This window comes from Parus major, chromosome 23 (genome assembly GCF_001522545.3).
Source record: "Parus major isolate Abel chromosome 23, Parus_major1.1, whole genome shotgun sequence".
Lineage (NCBI taxonomy): Eukaryota > Metazoa > Chordata > Aves > Passeriformes > Paridae > Parus > Parus major.
Window position 1 is genome coordinate 3,128,664 of NC_031791.1, and position 15,336 is coordinate 3,143,999.

At 53.9% G+C, this 15,336-nt stretch overlaps 1 protein-coding gene across 2 annotated transcripts; it reads right to left on the reverse strand.

Annotated features, from left to right (window-relative positions):
- Positions 1-4,285: 4,285 nt before the first annotated feature.
- C23H1orf216 (chromosome 23 C1orf216 homolog) lies at positions 4,286-7,755 on the reverse strand. Of its 2 annotated transcripts, none has more exons than XM_015649022.3 (2): positions 7,708-7,755; positions 4,286-6,627 (listed from the first exon to the last, which is right to left on the reverse strand). In XM_015649022.3, exon 2 carries the CDS (start codon positions 6,609-6,611, stop codon positions 5,793-5,795), a length of 819 nt encoding a protein of 272 aa, XP_015504508.1. In that variant the 5' UTR covers positions 6,612-6,627; positions 7,708-7,755; the 3' UTR covers positions 4,286-5,792. The 2 variants fall into 2 exon arrangements, with proteins under 2 accessions (XP_015504508.1, XP_015504507.1); XM_015649021.2 differs by lacking the exon at positions 7,708-7,755 and adding an exon at positions 6,728-7,444.
- Between the last annotated feature and the right edge of the window lie 7,581 nt (positions 7,756-15,336).

Below are 15,336 nucleotides of genomic sequence, written 5' to 3' on the forward strand. Positions count from 1 at the left end.
CCTCATACCTCATCTGAATAGCCATGGACTGCTGGTGGGGCACGGAGTTGGTTCCTGGGCACTGAGGTGCTGGTTCCTGGGATGGAGCTCTGCTCTCACAGGGGAAATCCTGCCTCACCTCTGTCCAAAGCAGAGGATGATGTCTGGGACCCCTTTTCCCCTCCTCCTGCAGGTGCAGTGAGCTCCTGGAGCAGCACCAGCACCCTCAGCCTCAGCACCCAAGCATCCCAAATGGACAGCATCCGTGTGCTCGCTCCTTCACACCATGTCCCCTTCCCCAGCACCAAAACACCCAGTGCACCTGTGTCTCAATGCTGCACCTGGGCAAAGCCCCTGCAAGGGGTCCAAGAGGCCACTTCTGACTTAAATCCCATCTACCTGGGCAGGAAAAAGGGAAAAAGAGCCCCTTCATGCCAAAAGCTGGTGATTCCCAGCTCCTGGTGCTGTTTACAGAGGGCAAAGGTGAGGTTGTGGCAGGTGATTTTTCCCCCTTTCCCTGGCCCTCCTGCAAACAGCCCAATTGCTATGATTCCTCTGTCATTAAAATGTAAATGAAAACAGACACAAAAACAATCTGAATTTCCAGCTGAGTTGCTCTTGCTTAATATTCTACCCCGAAGGGGGATGTGCGGAAGCAACAACATTTCAAAGGGAATCATTAAAGAAGGGAGGCTCAACCTGCGTTTCCATCAGATACCACGGCAGAGCCCAGCACTCGGGGTCCCACCCATCCCAATGCCCCTGGAAAGGACAAGCAGGAAACTGGTCCTGGAAAATGAACCATCAGAGCCAGGGTGAGGAGGATGCTCACACTGAGTGGGGCTGTGCTGGTCATGTCCCAGCATGGTCCAGTTCTGGCTGGGGATGGGCAGTGCTGCTCCAGGTTCATGTTTACAGCTGCAGTGATCAGGCTGGGATGATGCCCAGATTTTAATGCATTCCAATGTTTTAGAAATACCCTGGAAGGGCATCAGGGTTTGCAATGTGTCCTGACACATCAGCAGTGCAAGGTGGGGGGGAAGATCCTGGTATTCCAAATCCTGCCTCCTACCTTGTCCACCCTGAGCGCTTGGTGCTGATGCTGCTCTGCTCTTTTTCAAGCATGAGGTGAATGTATTTCTTCTGTATTTATTCTGCCAGTGTGAGGCATTTAAAATGAAATATAAAACTTCAGGGAGTGAGAATAGCCTGAAAAATCCTGTGAATGGTGCTTCTGTCCCAGTGGATGCTGCTGGAACAGGAGGGATGCACCAAGGCTCAGGGCCACACATTAAATCCCAGGATCTGCTTCCAACCCTCCTTTTCCCACTGGTCAGTGCCACTTACCCAGGGCTGCAGGAAATGGAGCCTGGCTGGACAAGGAAGATCTCTCTGTGGAGAGACTGGAGCAGCAGTACAGAGCCCCCCTGCTGCCCACTACATCTCCTGGACCTTCCAAGCAGTGGCGGGTGCTCCCAGCATGGTGGCACATATGGATCCTGTTATAAATTTGTATTGTGATATTGGCTTTCACAGATGAATATTATATATTAAATACTTTTTAGCTATGTATGTATTTATTTTCTTCTTGCTAACAAGTATTAAATCTAAAAGAATTTCCTAGGTACAAGGCAAGGAAACCCCAGAGGGCAAGGACACTGGGGCCCAAGCTGTTATCAGGAGAACAATAGAAGCCAAACTGTTATCAGCGGAAAGATGTGAAGACCAGCTACCCTCAGAGGAAGGATGAGGGGCCCAGAGTCTTATCGGCCAGTGACCATCTGCAGAAGAAAGGAAAACAAACTCCAAAATAATGCTGACCAGCTAGAATAATGCTGACCAGCAAAATAAATGCTGACCAGCAGAAAATAAAAAATTGTACAAAAGCATGATCTAAGAAGGCGGAACCAGGGAGGGGACGCTTTGAATATGCATTAAACCTTCATAGCAGGGGGGATAAAAGGAGTGTTCCTGGGATACCAGGTGTGTTCCTGGCAACCCACCAGGGCACCCGGCTGTTTTAACCCTTTGCTTTATTTCTTTTGTCTCCTAATTGTCTTTTTATTTATATTAAATTCTTTTTAGAATTTATTAAGTGAATCTCGTTTTTAAGAATCCTATAAGGGCTGAGCTCATCTCTCTGGGCAGCCTCACTCCTCCAGCCTGGGAAGGATGTGAGGTGGGACATGGGGTGCCCAGGGGGGGTGGGACCCCTCACCACAGTGGGTGCTGCCTGGATGTGACGTTTGGGCTGAGGGGAGCAGCTGTGGCTGTGCTCATCTTCCCAGCTGAGAGCAAGGAAAGCCCTTTTCCCACTGCAAACCAAACATGCGGGATCTGGAAGTCTTTGAGACACAATAAACAAGGGATCCTGGGATGCTTTAAGTGTGTCCCAGTCTGGATCTCTGGATAATGGCCTGAGATGATTAATTTTCTTTTGTACTTTCATTGCATCAGTTACTACATCATTCAATTTTATTTTTAAAGACTTTTTTTAATTCCACAAAATACTGGAAAGGGTTAGAGTGTATTCCAATTTCAAGGTAAAATATTTCCCTCCAAAGCTTCTTAAATACTTGATTTTGGTTTAAAGCCATTGTTTTAACTTTCAAAGCAAGACAACGTTTGCCAGACCTTGCTTTGTGCAGTAAAACCGACCCAGCGTCACAGGGATTTGATATAATAGTAATAATAAACTTTCAGAGGAGGCCTTAAAACCAGAAGGGCTGTGGGTCAGGCACAGGAATTCAGGCTCAGATGCCATGGGGTCCATATAGATCCCCCATGCTGGGGGGGAGCCCCAGCGTGGCTCCAGGTCTCTGCTGGGACCAATGGCTGGATCCAGATCCTGCTGGTGGCATTCCCACTGACCTGGGGGTGTTTGGGGCTGGAGCATCTGCCCTGAGAGCCAAGTTAATCCCTCTATGAGGTGAGAACTGAGCCCTTTTATCGAGGTTTGGCAATCCCTGAGAATGGGGAAATCCCTGGTGTGGAGTCCTGGGTCAGACCCCTGTCCCAGCCCCGTGCTGGAGGCTGCCTGTGGCCCCCATCCCACCTGAGCTGCACCCAGAGGGGGCTGAGTATGCAGGGTCAGAGTGTCCTGCCCACCCCCCCCCCCCAAGCTGGCCTGGGCTCAACCCTGCAGCTTTTTGTGCCTTTATTGGTTTTCCCCCACAATTGGTCGGGTTTTTAATTACTTCCCAAATCCCATTTGGGGCACGGGAGGTGGGGGTGGAAAAGCTCTGTCTGAAGCTGATTTTGCAAATCAGTTCTGGCCATCTCCAGCCAGGTCCTGAGGCAGGAGCATTGGGCTCCCAATAACCAGGGAGGAAGCCTCTTGTTGCCAGAGCAGATCCACCCCTTTGATGTGTTCCCGCAGTTATTCTTTCATTTCTTGAGCAAATAATCTGGATTTTCACAATATTTACCTTGGAAATAATTATTTGTGTAAAGCATTTGACCAAGATAAACAGAGAATCTCTCAGTCTCACTGCGGGGCTGGGAGGGCTTGTGGTCTCCCAAACCTGCTGGAGCATGGGCTCCATGGAAAGTGGATGAGGTGAGAAACGGGCTCAGAGAGAAGCACTCTACATCCTATGGAACCCCGAGTGCTTGGACAAACCTCCCGGCAGCCCTGGCTGCATGGCACAGATGAAGATGGAAAAATGTGTCCACTCTGCCCTTCACACCTTGTGTGTCTGTACATGGATCCCTGAATTGCATCCCTGGATTCCCACAGACGCGGAGGCTGGAAAGGAGAAGCAGGAAGGGGTGGGGGGAAAGGTGAGGCAGGGTTCAAAGAGCTGCTACAGCCTCGCTTTTTCATCTCTAGTTAATCTCTGTGAAGCCTGAGGCAAAGTCACCTTTGGGTCAACACTCAGGTGTTGTTATCTGCCACCTCCATCACCCGGAGCTGCCCCCCATGAGCAGGGCTGCGGAGCTGGGTGCCAGGAATCCTGGAATCCGGTCCCCCGGGTTCCAGCCACGTTCTCCTGGGGCAGAGCTAAATCCCGCACTCAGCTGCACCCCAGAGCCGGCTCCCTGCTGCCCCATGGGAGAGAGGGGAGCAATACACGGTGCTTTAAAAACCTTTAAAAATTGAGCCTGGATGAATGGCCAGTGCTGGCACAGCATGCCAACATGCCCAGGGATGCAGGGATGGGAGGAAGGTACCAAGACCTCAGCCTGCCATTCACCCTCAGTCCCACCTGTGCACGCTCAGCCCCCACGGTGAGCACGGGGTGGCTGCTCCCAGCTCAGCAGGCTCGGGAAGAAAAAGAAAGGAAAAAATCCAGCAGAGGCTCAGCTCCAAGGCTCCAAGGCTTTTATTAAGGTGTGCAACATGCCCACAATCACGGGTCTGGGATACGACAGAGGCAGCATGCGCTGAACATGAACGAGCAGATGGGAGGTGAGGGCAGCGTGAGCCTTGCGGGAAGCTGCCAGAATCCCCCAGCGATGGCACAGGTTGCTTTAGCTGAATGCACCCTTTGCCACCAAAATGTCCTTTTTGGAAGAGGATTTTTGTGGATCTCCTCACTTCACCCACTGGCAGCAGCCCCAGGGGGAGCAGAGCCCAGTTGTGTCCCATGTGGGGCAGGAGGAGGCTGGTGCTGCCCCTGGACCTTGAGTCACTGGTGGACTTGGCCATAGTTGTTTATCCACAGTCCAGGAGCATCTGGTGGGTGGTGCGTGCCAGGATCTGACCAGGCTTCCTGATTCTGCTGTTCGCTGGGGTCCTGGTGAAGTGGCTCTGATGGCAGGAGGCAGTTTGGCTGGGAGCAGCACGGCAGCTCTGGAATCCTTCATCACCCTCCTTTGCAGATGAGAAATGGAATCAGTGCCCAGCTTTACTTGGCAGCTGGGGCAGGACAGAGAGTGCAGACTCCTCTGTCTGAACCCTCACTGCCCACTGCTGCTCTTCCACATCAGCACTTGAATGGAATATGTGTCCTATGGATATACAGCAAAGCACAGCAAACAAACACAGCAGCTCCTTTTCCATCTCTAGTTAAGACAATTGTTCTTTGGGTTCTGTGTACAGCAAAATGCAGATCCAAAAAAAAACATTCTCTTTGCTCTCAAATGATAAATTAATATAAACACCAACACCACAAGTTCATGAGCAGCTTTAGGATCATGCACTGAGTGAGAGTATTGCCCACGGCAGACAGATGTGCACACACATAGACCTAAATTAACTTTTCTCTAATACTGACATTAAAAACATAAATTGTTGGTGTTGGATCATTTGACTTAAATTTACTTTTCAGGATTCTGAGGTCACTTTTCAGAGTGATTTTTTTCTCTCACAGCCCAGGACACCTCACTCTCACCAACAAGTGACATTTTCCAGGAGCTGGGCCGTGGCTGCAGGTGGGATGTGGGGATGAAGCACATGCTGGAAGTGCTATGCCCAGAGAGGTTTAGAAGCTTCACTGCCCTGGGGCCCTCACTGCCCTGCAGCTCCAGCACAGCCATCCCAGCACTGGTGTGGCTCAGCCAGGCTCAACAATGGACTAGATTAGGTTTAAAGATGAGCCTAGTCACCTTGGGCTCAGCAAACCCCAGGGTCCTGAGGTCAACACAGCTCAGTGCCACCCCGGACCTGGGTGCAGGACAAAACAAATTCCAGTGCAGAGGGATAATGGAGATGAACTCTTCAGAGACTCTTGGCTGTGTTGGAGGGAGATGGGAAGGGAAGGGTGGGCACCCAGGGGCTCGGTGAGCGCTTGGCACAGGATGGAGATGCCACCAGTCAACGCCACAGCGTCCGGAGGGTGGGGGCTGGGCTGGGCTGTGCTGGTGGCACCTCAGGGGCTAGGGGTGGCTGCAGCAGCAAGGCAGGCTGGGCCCTGCTGCATGTAGCGGATGAGCTCCTTGCGATTATCCAGGATGGTATCAAAACTCTCCTGCAACCGGTTCTGCTGGTCCACAACTTTCTGCTGCAGGCCGTGGATCCAGCGCAGCAAGGCCAGACGCCGGTACATCACCAGCTGGATGTGGTGCTTCTCCTTCTCCTGCTCTTTGAAGCGCTCCTTGTCCTGAAGGTGCTGCACAGCCTCTGCCAGCACTGGGAAGAGGGTCCCCAGCTCAGGCTCAGCCAGCCCTGCCTCAGGGGGACTCCTGGCTTGAGGGGCAGAGGCAAGAGGATTCCAGTTGGTGCTGCAGGTGCTCTCAGGGCTGTCGATGCTGAGGGAGCTGCTGGCGTAGCCGTTGTCCTCTGCAGGGGAGCTCAGGGGCTTGACACATCCCCCAGCCACCTCTTCGGCAGTGTTTTGTCCCCCTGCCCCGCTGACCTCTGCTCCCTCAGGGGAGCTGCGCACCCCCTGCTCAGGGTGCGTGTCGCCCAGGCCTGGGGCAGTGTCCCTAAGCTGGCCCTGGACCATCTGTCTCTGCATTAATAACAGCAGATTATCAGACGGATTTGTAGTGTTTTCGCTCCGGCTGGAGCCCTCCTCTGGCAGGGACCCCGGCGCTGGCTGGCTCCAGTTCTCGTTGCTGTCACACACCTCTCCCACGAAGTTGGAGTTGGAGTCTTGTCCATGTCCTGCCCCTGGGATGGCTGTGCCCAGCGCTGGGCCCCCCTGGCCCTGCCGGAATGGAGCATTTGCTGGGCAGACAGCAAACATTTTTCCGGTGTCCCTCCTGCAAGAGAGACACTGAACTGTGACACGTCCGTGGGCACCTGGGCTGGCACAACCAGAGCAGCTACAGTGGGGAAAAACATACTCATAACTTTATTTACCTCTTTAAAGTTACTGGACCTATCATAAGGTCAGTGCTCCTGGCTGTTTGACTGCTGCTCTCAGCATGTTCCCATGCAACATCATGGACTCATAGATTGGACTGGGTCGGAAAAGACCTTAAAGCTCAATTAGTTCCCACCCTTTGCCATAGGCAGGAATGCTACCCATCCAAGGGCATTTTCCCACCTGATGCAGAAACTCAAGGAGCCACCTCCCATCCCATTTGCCTTCCCTGAGAGCTTCAGTCCAAGCCCATGTTCCTGCAGCATCCCTTGGGTTATGCCAAAGGGCATCACGGGGTGCAGGCATGCAGCTCCAAGTGCTGCTGGCAGCATTTGGGCTGTGGCTGATGCAATGAATTCCATGCTGGTAAAGGTGTGCTTGGAAGGAGATGCTTTTCCAACAGCAGTAAATGTCTTTCAGCAGCTGAGACTGCCTGGGCTCCTCTAAACAACCTCTGCATCAGGATGGGGGGCTGGCCTCCACCTGCGCCCAAACTGGCGACCCCACTGGTCTTCCTTCTCTGCAGGACCGGGAACAGACTGGCCCAGGAAATGAAAGGTTACCCAGCCCTCCTTGCCGGGTCACTGGCTGCGAGAGGCGCTCTCCAATCCCTCTCCTACAAGGACGCGCGCGCTCACAGGAATCGCAGGAGGGAACCCATCAGGTTTCCCGGTCTGACCCCGGCAAGGAGAGGGGCAGCAGGACGGGTGCAGGAGCCCCTGCCCAGTCCAGGGTGCTGCCAGGAGACCCCGGGACCCCCGCCCCGCAGCTCCCCGCACTGACATCTGCTCGATCCAGGGCTGGGTGACACCGCCATAAAGCCTCTGCCGGGGGGATGCGCGGGCGGGGGGGACCGAGCCGGCGAGCATCCCTGCCCCGCAGAGCCCCCCTGAACCCGCAGCCCGGCCAGGGGCGGTCCGCGACCCCCGGGAGCCGCCATTCCGCTCCCACCGCCCGGCCGGCCCCGAGCACTCACCGCCCCCAGTCCAGCCCTGCTCCAGCCCCGGCCCCGGCCCTGGCCCCGGCCCCGGCCCGGGCTCCGACCGCCGCTGCCGCCGCCGCGGGTAGGAGCGGGAGCGGAAGCGGCCCCGCGTGGGGAGGTGTCACGGGCGCACTTCCGACGGCGTCGGCGGGACTGCTGGGGGGGCACAGTGATGCTGGGGGGGGGACAGAGATGCTGGGGGGGGGGACATGGATACTAGGGAGGACAGAGATGCTGGGGGGAACAGGAATGCTGGGGGGGAACAGGGATATTGGGGGGGATGCAGGGATGCTGCTGGGGGACAAGGATGCTGGAAGGGAGCAGGGATACTTGGGAAGAACGAGGATGCTCGGGGGGGGGGGGGGGGGGGTGGTGGTGGGGCTCTCAGGGCCGCCCAGTTCTGCCCCCGGCTGCTGTGACTGTGTGTATCCCTATAGGTCCGTGTTCACCCACAGCCTCCCCCGAGAAACTCCCACCTTGTCCTCCAGGGGAAAGGGGAAAACTCCCACCCATGTCAGGGTGGCTGAATTGGGACACTCTGGCTCCTTCCCACCAGCTCCTGGGTCCCGTGAGCCTCAGCAGGTCCCCATGGGAATGGGGATGGAGCTGAGTGCTCAGTGGGTTCTTTATTCCACTCACCCGGAGCCGGGGTGTATGCACTGGGAAAGAAAAAGGCTCAGGAACATCAAACGGTTCCCACGAGCCCCTGCCCGGCTCTGGGGTCACATGAAGCACTGGGAACCTCTCGGAAGATAAAGAGGCTTTGTGGGGCCGGGAGCCACGATAGGGGCAGCCACATACTCCCCAGTCACTCACAGAGCTGCCCCGGGCGGGGACAGTCCCATCTCCTGCCAGATCACCCGATGTGGCCTTCCCTGTCATCCTACGTGAGCTCTGGGATAGACATGGCAGGAGCAGATCACTGGCATCCCAAGCATCTCCAAGCCCAGGCTGGGCTTGGTTCCTCTCACCTACCCTGAGGGAGAGGAAGAAGGGATGGAGATGCTTTCAGGGTGGACAAAGATCCTTCTGAAAGCTCTGGATTTCTGGAGGTGGGATGTAGGGGAAAAACACAGTGAGCAGACATTCCCCCATGACATTGTGAGAGTTCAGAGCAGTGGAATATGTGAGCAATAAATAAGTTGTTTTAATTTCTCATCTGTCTGACAGGCCCCTTGATGGTGTCTCCTGCTCCTGGCTGCTCCAAAGGCTTCAACAACTCCATGGAGGAGCAGTCAGAGGGGCAGAACCAAGAGCTGTAACTGGGACACTTGGGCTGCAGCTCCAGGGGAAGCCTGAGATTAAAGAAACAAACCCTGTCAGACAGGAAAGGCAGGAGCTGACTCAGGCATCTGGGAACAGGCAGGAGAGAAACAGGAGTTTGGGCACACAATGGGCTTAGTTCAGCCTTTGCCATCAGCCGAGCCTTTGCTTTGTGCTACTCTGGGCTTCACTCCCATTGTGGCCTGAATTCAAACTGAATGAAATTTTCATCACTGAGAGCACAGAGGGAATTTTGATCAATTCAGGGACCTTCTCCCCTGGTTTACCAAGAGGCATACCCCAAACAGGCCTTTTCCACCTCTGGTTTAGATTTCAACAGTGCAGGAAACCATGAGAGCCACTGGAGTTTGGTTACAGGGCAGAACAGGGTTTGCTCCTCTCTCAGCTTTGCTTGTCCCCACCCTGGGAATCCCTGCAGGCCATGGTGGGCTGGAGCCCACTGCAAACCTGCTGCTCTGGCTCTGGCTCCACTAGTTTTGAGGGGTTTGGGATTGCTCCCCCAAGTGCCAGCCATGGTGGGAGCCAGGGAAGGTCTGCGTTCACAGAGGGATCCAGAAGCAGTGTTTTTACGGGTCTGTCTCACTGGGATTTTGCACTGCTGCAGCTCAGGTTCAGCCCAGCCCCTGGGATTGTCTGTGTCTGATGGAGACCAGCAGGATTTGCTGCTTCCTGTGAAAGCAGTTCCATTCCTCTGCAAGCCACTGTTCCCTTAGCCACAGTTGTCCCTCGCTGCAAGGACCTGCCTATGGGAACACTAGGGGAAACCCCAGAGCAGGGAGCCCCAGCTTGGGCGCAGGGTAGAGGGGACATGGGGACTCCAGGACGGCTGGTCTGGTCCTTTTGGGGACAGTTGGAAAGGGGTTTGGAAGTGGAAGGGGCTTAGCGATGGACTTCAGAGTCATCTTCCTCTCCCCTTTCCCCACTTTGTTCCAGAAATAAATTAAAAGATCTCCGTCCAGGAAATTAAAAATGATTTAAGAAGGCTGAGCACAGGACTTGATGCACTGGGGTTTTGGGGCAGGGAAGGGAGAAGGGTGCTGGGGTGACCCACTGGAGCTTCTCCAGGAGGTAGTGGCACCTGAGTACTCCACCAGAGTACTCCACGTGGCACCCAGATGTTGTGCCCTCCCCTGGCCTCAGGGCCTGTCCTAACTGGGGCAGCCTCTGTGACCTTGCACCAGCAGAGTCCTGGCGCTGTCACAGGGACGTGCCAGAGATGGGAGCATGGCACAGGCCATGGTGGAAATCATCCTTCAATCCCAGGACCCAGCTCCCCATTCCCTGCGCTCATCCTGCTCAGGGAAGCCGCTGTCTGCTTCTCATCTTACATGTATCCCACTAGCCGCTGCAATGTGCCACAGGCTTCAAACTAAATTGGTCGCAAAAGGAGCCCTGGCACTTGGCCCCGTGCCAGCATGACACCAGCTCTGTGTCATGGCCACCCTGACCCCTCTGCTGGGAAGGAGTTCAAAGCTGCTCGGTGCAAGATGGGCTGGGGATGCACGGCCTTGCTGGGAGCCGGGGCTGCAGGGGCAGGTAAGTGCTGGTGCTGCTGCTCCTCAGGTTCTTCCTGCAAACCATTGGCTCTCTGCACAGAACCACCCTGAGCATCCCACAATGTCCCTGAGAGCATTTTCCAAACACTTCTGGAGCTCTGACAGCCTTGGGGCTGTGACCATTCCCTGGAAAGCCTGTTCAGTGCTCCACCACCTTCTGGGGATAGAACTCTTTCCTGACAGCCAACCTAAACCTCCTAATGATGCTTGGATGGGCTCATGCTGGCATCTTCAAGCCTTGGGCACTCCAGCACCAGCCCAGGTCACAGCTCACCCAGGAGCCACCACCCCACTCGTGGGCTCATCTTGGTGTCCCAGTGCTGAGATGGGCAGCTTGTCCTGAAAGAGTTAAGGGTGAAACATTGCAAATACAGAAAAAAAAAAAAGAAAAAATACAAATACAAAAGTGCCCTGAACCACATGCGACCTAACCTCCCCAGCGGCTCATCTGAGTTTAATAATGGAGGAGGGAAATCTCCCAAAAAGCTCTCAGAGAAATTAAAGTAAACAGTGTGCTGACCTCCAGCCCGCACTGCCCTGACGCTGACTTGCTGGCCACAGCGCTCTGCATTCCCTGGCATTCCCTGTAATTGTAAACACATTTGGGTAAATACAAGGAAAAGGGAGTGAGGGGATCCTGGGGAAGCCACTCTCCCCACAGCTAGCTGAAATTGGGGCTGAGCATTGGGTCAAAGCCACGGGTGACACCTCTGAGCAATGTGGGCATGGATGGCCCTGGCTGTGAGTGGCTTCACAGGGACTGAGGGCCATGAGGATTGAGGTCCAATGTTGCCAGCGAGAACAGGAGCACTGGGACCACCACGCTGCCCTGTGACTGCAGAGTTGGGGCTGGATAACCTCGTGTTGGGAGCAGTGGCAGGTCCTGCAGATGGAGAGAGGAAGAGGAGGAGGACGCTATTAACAGGTTTGTCCTCTTGGCCTCACAGAATTTAAAAACAACACTTTTATTTTCATAGATCCTGGTCATTTTTTTAGGTTGAGGAAAAGAAAAGCAACCCCAGGCTGTACAAGTGCTGGCATTCCTCTCTGGAGAAGGGCCGGAAAAGCCGCTGGTCTGGAGGGAGGAAACATCACTGCCAGCCCAGCCCCATCCCTGGCCTTGCTCCATCTTCATCCCCAGCCCCAGCCCTCTCACATGCAGCATCCCATGGACTCCATTTTTCACAGGATTTTCTGGGGAAAACACCACTTGAAGGCTGGGGAAGGGGCAGAGGGGGATGGATCTAGGTGACCCCCTCCCCTTATCTGCAGCCCCAGCCCCAGTCCTGCTGGCTGATGTCTACCTGTAACCCGAATTCCTTTTCAATCAGAATTAAAAGCAGTGGCAGATGCACTGTATTTGGTGAAAAATGCCAGGAATCTGCAGCCAGATTTGATTTCAGAGGAGCTGTGAATCCCACGGAAGCCAGACGGTTTGCAGCAGCCTGGAGGTCAGAGCCTGCTCGCTGCAACAGCTCCCAGCCCCGAGAATCAGCCTTTGGGTAGCACCGGGAGGAGGTGGAGGAAAGGGCTGAGGGGAGGCCGGAGGAGGTGCGACCCTCCCGCCGCAGGGCTGAGCCCCAGTGATGGGGACTTTGGGACACGCATCTCTGTCACGCAGCGCGGGCACAGACCCCCTTGGCAAAGAACTCATTCTGAGGAGGAAGCCTCCTTACTCTTTGCTTTCCTAAAACCCCTCCAAAAATGGATTTCTCTTGGCCAAGGGAGCAGGGCTTTGCCAGGGCTGGCCCCCGCTGACGTTTCCTCTGCGGTTTATCCGCTGCTGAGCCACAAAAGGGGAATATTGCTGCCGACTCCGCCCCTTCCATCGGACCAGGACCCAAAAATCACCATTTCCTCTTGGCCTGTGAATCACTAATAAACTCCAGACAGAAAGGTCTGATTAGGAAATGGTTTGGGAAATGGCAAGGACGGGGGAGGGACGGGCGCTCGCCACAGCCGGTGCTTCTGGCTTTGCCCCTCGGCGTCACCTCCCAGAGCTGTGGGCAGGTCCCTGCCTTGGGCTCCTCAAGTCTGCTCCAGCCACGGCCCCAGACCCGTCTGGCTGCAGGCAGAGCTCTCCAGTGGATGAATCTATTTCTCTGCAAGGATTCGGGGATGAAAATCTCAGTATAGATTGAAGTATACATTTTGTATTTGATCACTGTCCTTTGGCTGTTCCGAGCCCGGCACGCAGGGAAACATTCCCGCAGGATCCTCACTAGAGTGTCCCTGGAAGGGCTGGTGCCATTAATTGGGAAGGGGATGTGTGACATGTGCTGCAGCCCCCACGGGTCCGTGGTGGCCACACAGCTCTCAGCAACCCCAAAGTGCTGCACACTTGCTCTGACACAGAAAGGCTCCACATTTGGACCTCATAACGCAGGAAAAAACATCAGGATTTTGAAATTTCAGCCTTGGACCCAAATCTGATACATTCCAGAAATGCTTTAATTTATCCCTTCGTCACAACATTCAATAAAAGATTTCATTTCAGTGCGCTGCTTTGATTAATAACTGTAACAGATTCTAACCTGAAGGAATCCTCTGATATTGTGTCCATGGAAATTAAATGTTTGATTGCACATAGTCAGGATTTTCTGATGTGGAAACAGCACCACTAGAGAACTTTGAACAAGCTCTGATCAAGAAACACTTCGAGTGTTTTCTTTACTTATAACAAGTCTAAACATCTGTTAAAAATTCAATCAATCAGAGCACAATTGGCTAAAAAAATTTAAAATTTTGCGGTGTAAAATGAAATGACTGTCCAGGTTGAACCCATGTGGGATGGCTGGATGTGGACTCAGCACTGGTGCCCACCTGGCCAGCACAGGCTGAGGAGCAGGATCCCCATGCCGGGGGTTCCACAGCCCATCCCCTCCTGCCATGGCATCATCCAGCTGGCACAGTGCTTGTCCCTGTGAGCTCCACACCACCAGCACCTGCCACAGCATCCTGGGGATGGTGGTGATGGTCGCTGAGGCAGGAGGAGCAGCTTGGCATCCCTGCAACACTAAAATTGAGCAGAAAGCGCTTTTTGAGCTGACAAGGATGTTTTCCATATGCTTTAAATCCTCTGTGCTTTAGTAAAAATGGAAATACTGGTATTTCCAATGTCTGAGTACATTTTCCTTTCTCTTTCTTCCACTTCCATGGCATGGCAAGGGGTTCATATATCCTTAAGCCATGCGGATGAGAAGAAAGAGGGAAAATCAAAATCCCACAAGAATTTGGGAACAGGAGCGCTTTTCCACAGGGATCACGGTTGGCAACCACTGCTATCAGCACTGATCCCAGCCACGCTGTGCCACAGGTGCCCCTGTGCCAGCTGGGGAGTGGTGGCACATTTTTGAGGTCAGAAAGCAGAGTTTTCAGCAATTAGAATGGCATGCCAAGTTAAACCCCTGCTTCCTGGTGGATCCGTTCCCAGCGGCCATCGTCCCAGCGAGACAGACCCCAGCGAGGGGCTCTGCTGGCAGGAACAGCCCAGCAAATTCTCTCTGCATGGGTGAAATTCCCTCTGCTACCAAGGTTATTATCTCCCAACAGGAACCAACAATATCCTTTCATTTAGGCACTAATTCAAACAATGTGCGCCAGCCGGGGGAGGAAGGGTGCTCGCTGCACCGGAGCCTTTGAAAAATCCAGGCAAGACAGAAACCAAAGGGAAATCAAAACCCTGGGATGATGCAAATGGCTCAGCAAGGCAGGGCCGGGACCAGAGCCGGTGCTGGCTCCAGCCATGGTGCTGGAAATACAGTGCTGCTAGTGCAGGGCATGGCACAGGGGCATGCAGGGCACCAGGCACCTTTCTCCCAGCTCCTATCCAGGGAATGTCATATTTTAGGCTGTGCTGGAGCCAGGAACCTCATCCATGGGGATTCTGCCCACTGGCAAAGTCACTTTTTTCTCTTAATCAGTGTGTTCAGCGTCACAATTCCAATTCCCATTGGGCAAGAGGGTGCAAGAATTAGAAAGAATTCTAAACTTTTTGTATCACAAAGCCGCACTCGAGGCACCAGGAAGAGCTGAGGTGTGTTAACTGAGAACTGTGGAAACATCCTAATTTCTTTCTCAGGAGCAAACAAGACAAACACAGCAGGGGAAGGGAGCCCCCACCAACTGGAGCTGTTCCACCACCACTCCAGCATCCAGGGGCTGGTGGCCGTATCCCATGGGCTGTGCCCACCTTACTCCCTGTGGTATGTGATGGGACCAGTGTAGTTTAGAATTGCTCCTCAACAGGGATCTCTGCTGGCATGTGTCTGGCAGAAGCATCCCCATCCTCATTCTCATCCTCATCCCCACTCCCATCCTATTCCATCCCATTCTTATCTCCATCTCCAACCTCATTCCTGATCTCATCCCCACTTCCATCCCAATCTGAGTGCCTGCTGAGATGCAGCCTCCCATTCCCACTGGCTGTCCCAGTGTTAATCCCTCCTGGGCACACCTCACAGGGGTTTCCAGGGGAATATGGAGGGATTCTCCCATATTTACACTTCGAGTGCTGCTGTTATGAATATTTACTCCTGTGTGGGGAGAGCAGGCACATTCCCCGACAGGGATATCAGTTAGAACATGATCTAATTGATTACATGGAACTTGCTGCTGGTAGAAAGGGAAGCCCTTGCCTTGCTCTCAGTGAATTAATTTTGCTTTTGCCATTCTTGGCTGTGCTCAATTAATCTTGTTAAAGTGATAAAATTTTAGCTCACACTTCTCTTACAGGGTACAAGGGAGGCTTCTGGAGCCAGGAGGTTGGTTAATCACAGAATAG

Coding starts and splice junctions, on each gene's coding strand:
- C23H1orf216 (XM_015649021.2), bottom strand. CDS start 6,753: ATGATAGGTCCAGTAACTTTAAAGAG. Junction 6,628..6,727: donor GGTCCAGTAACTTTAAAGAG/GTAAATAAAGTT, acceptor TCTCTCTTGCAG/GAGGGACACCGGAAAAATGT.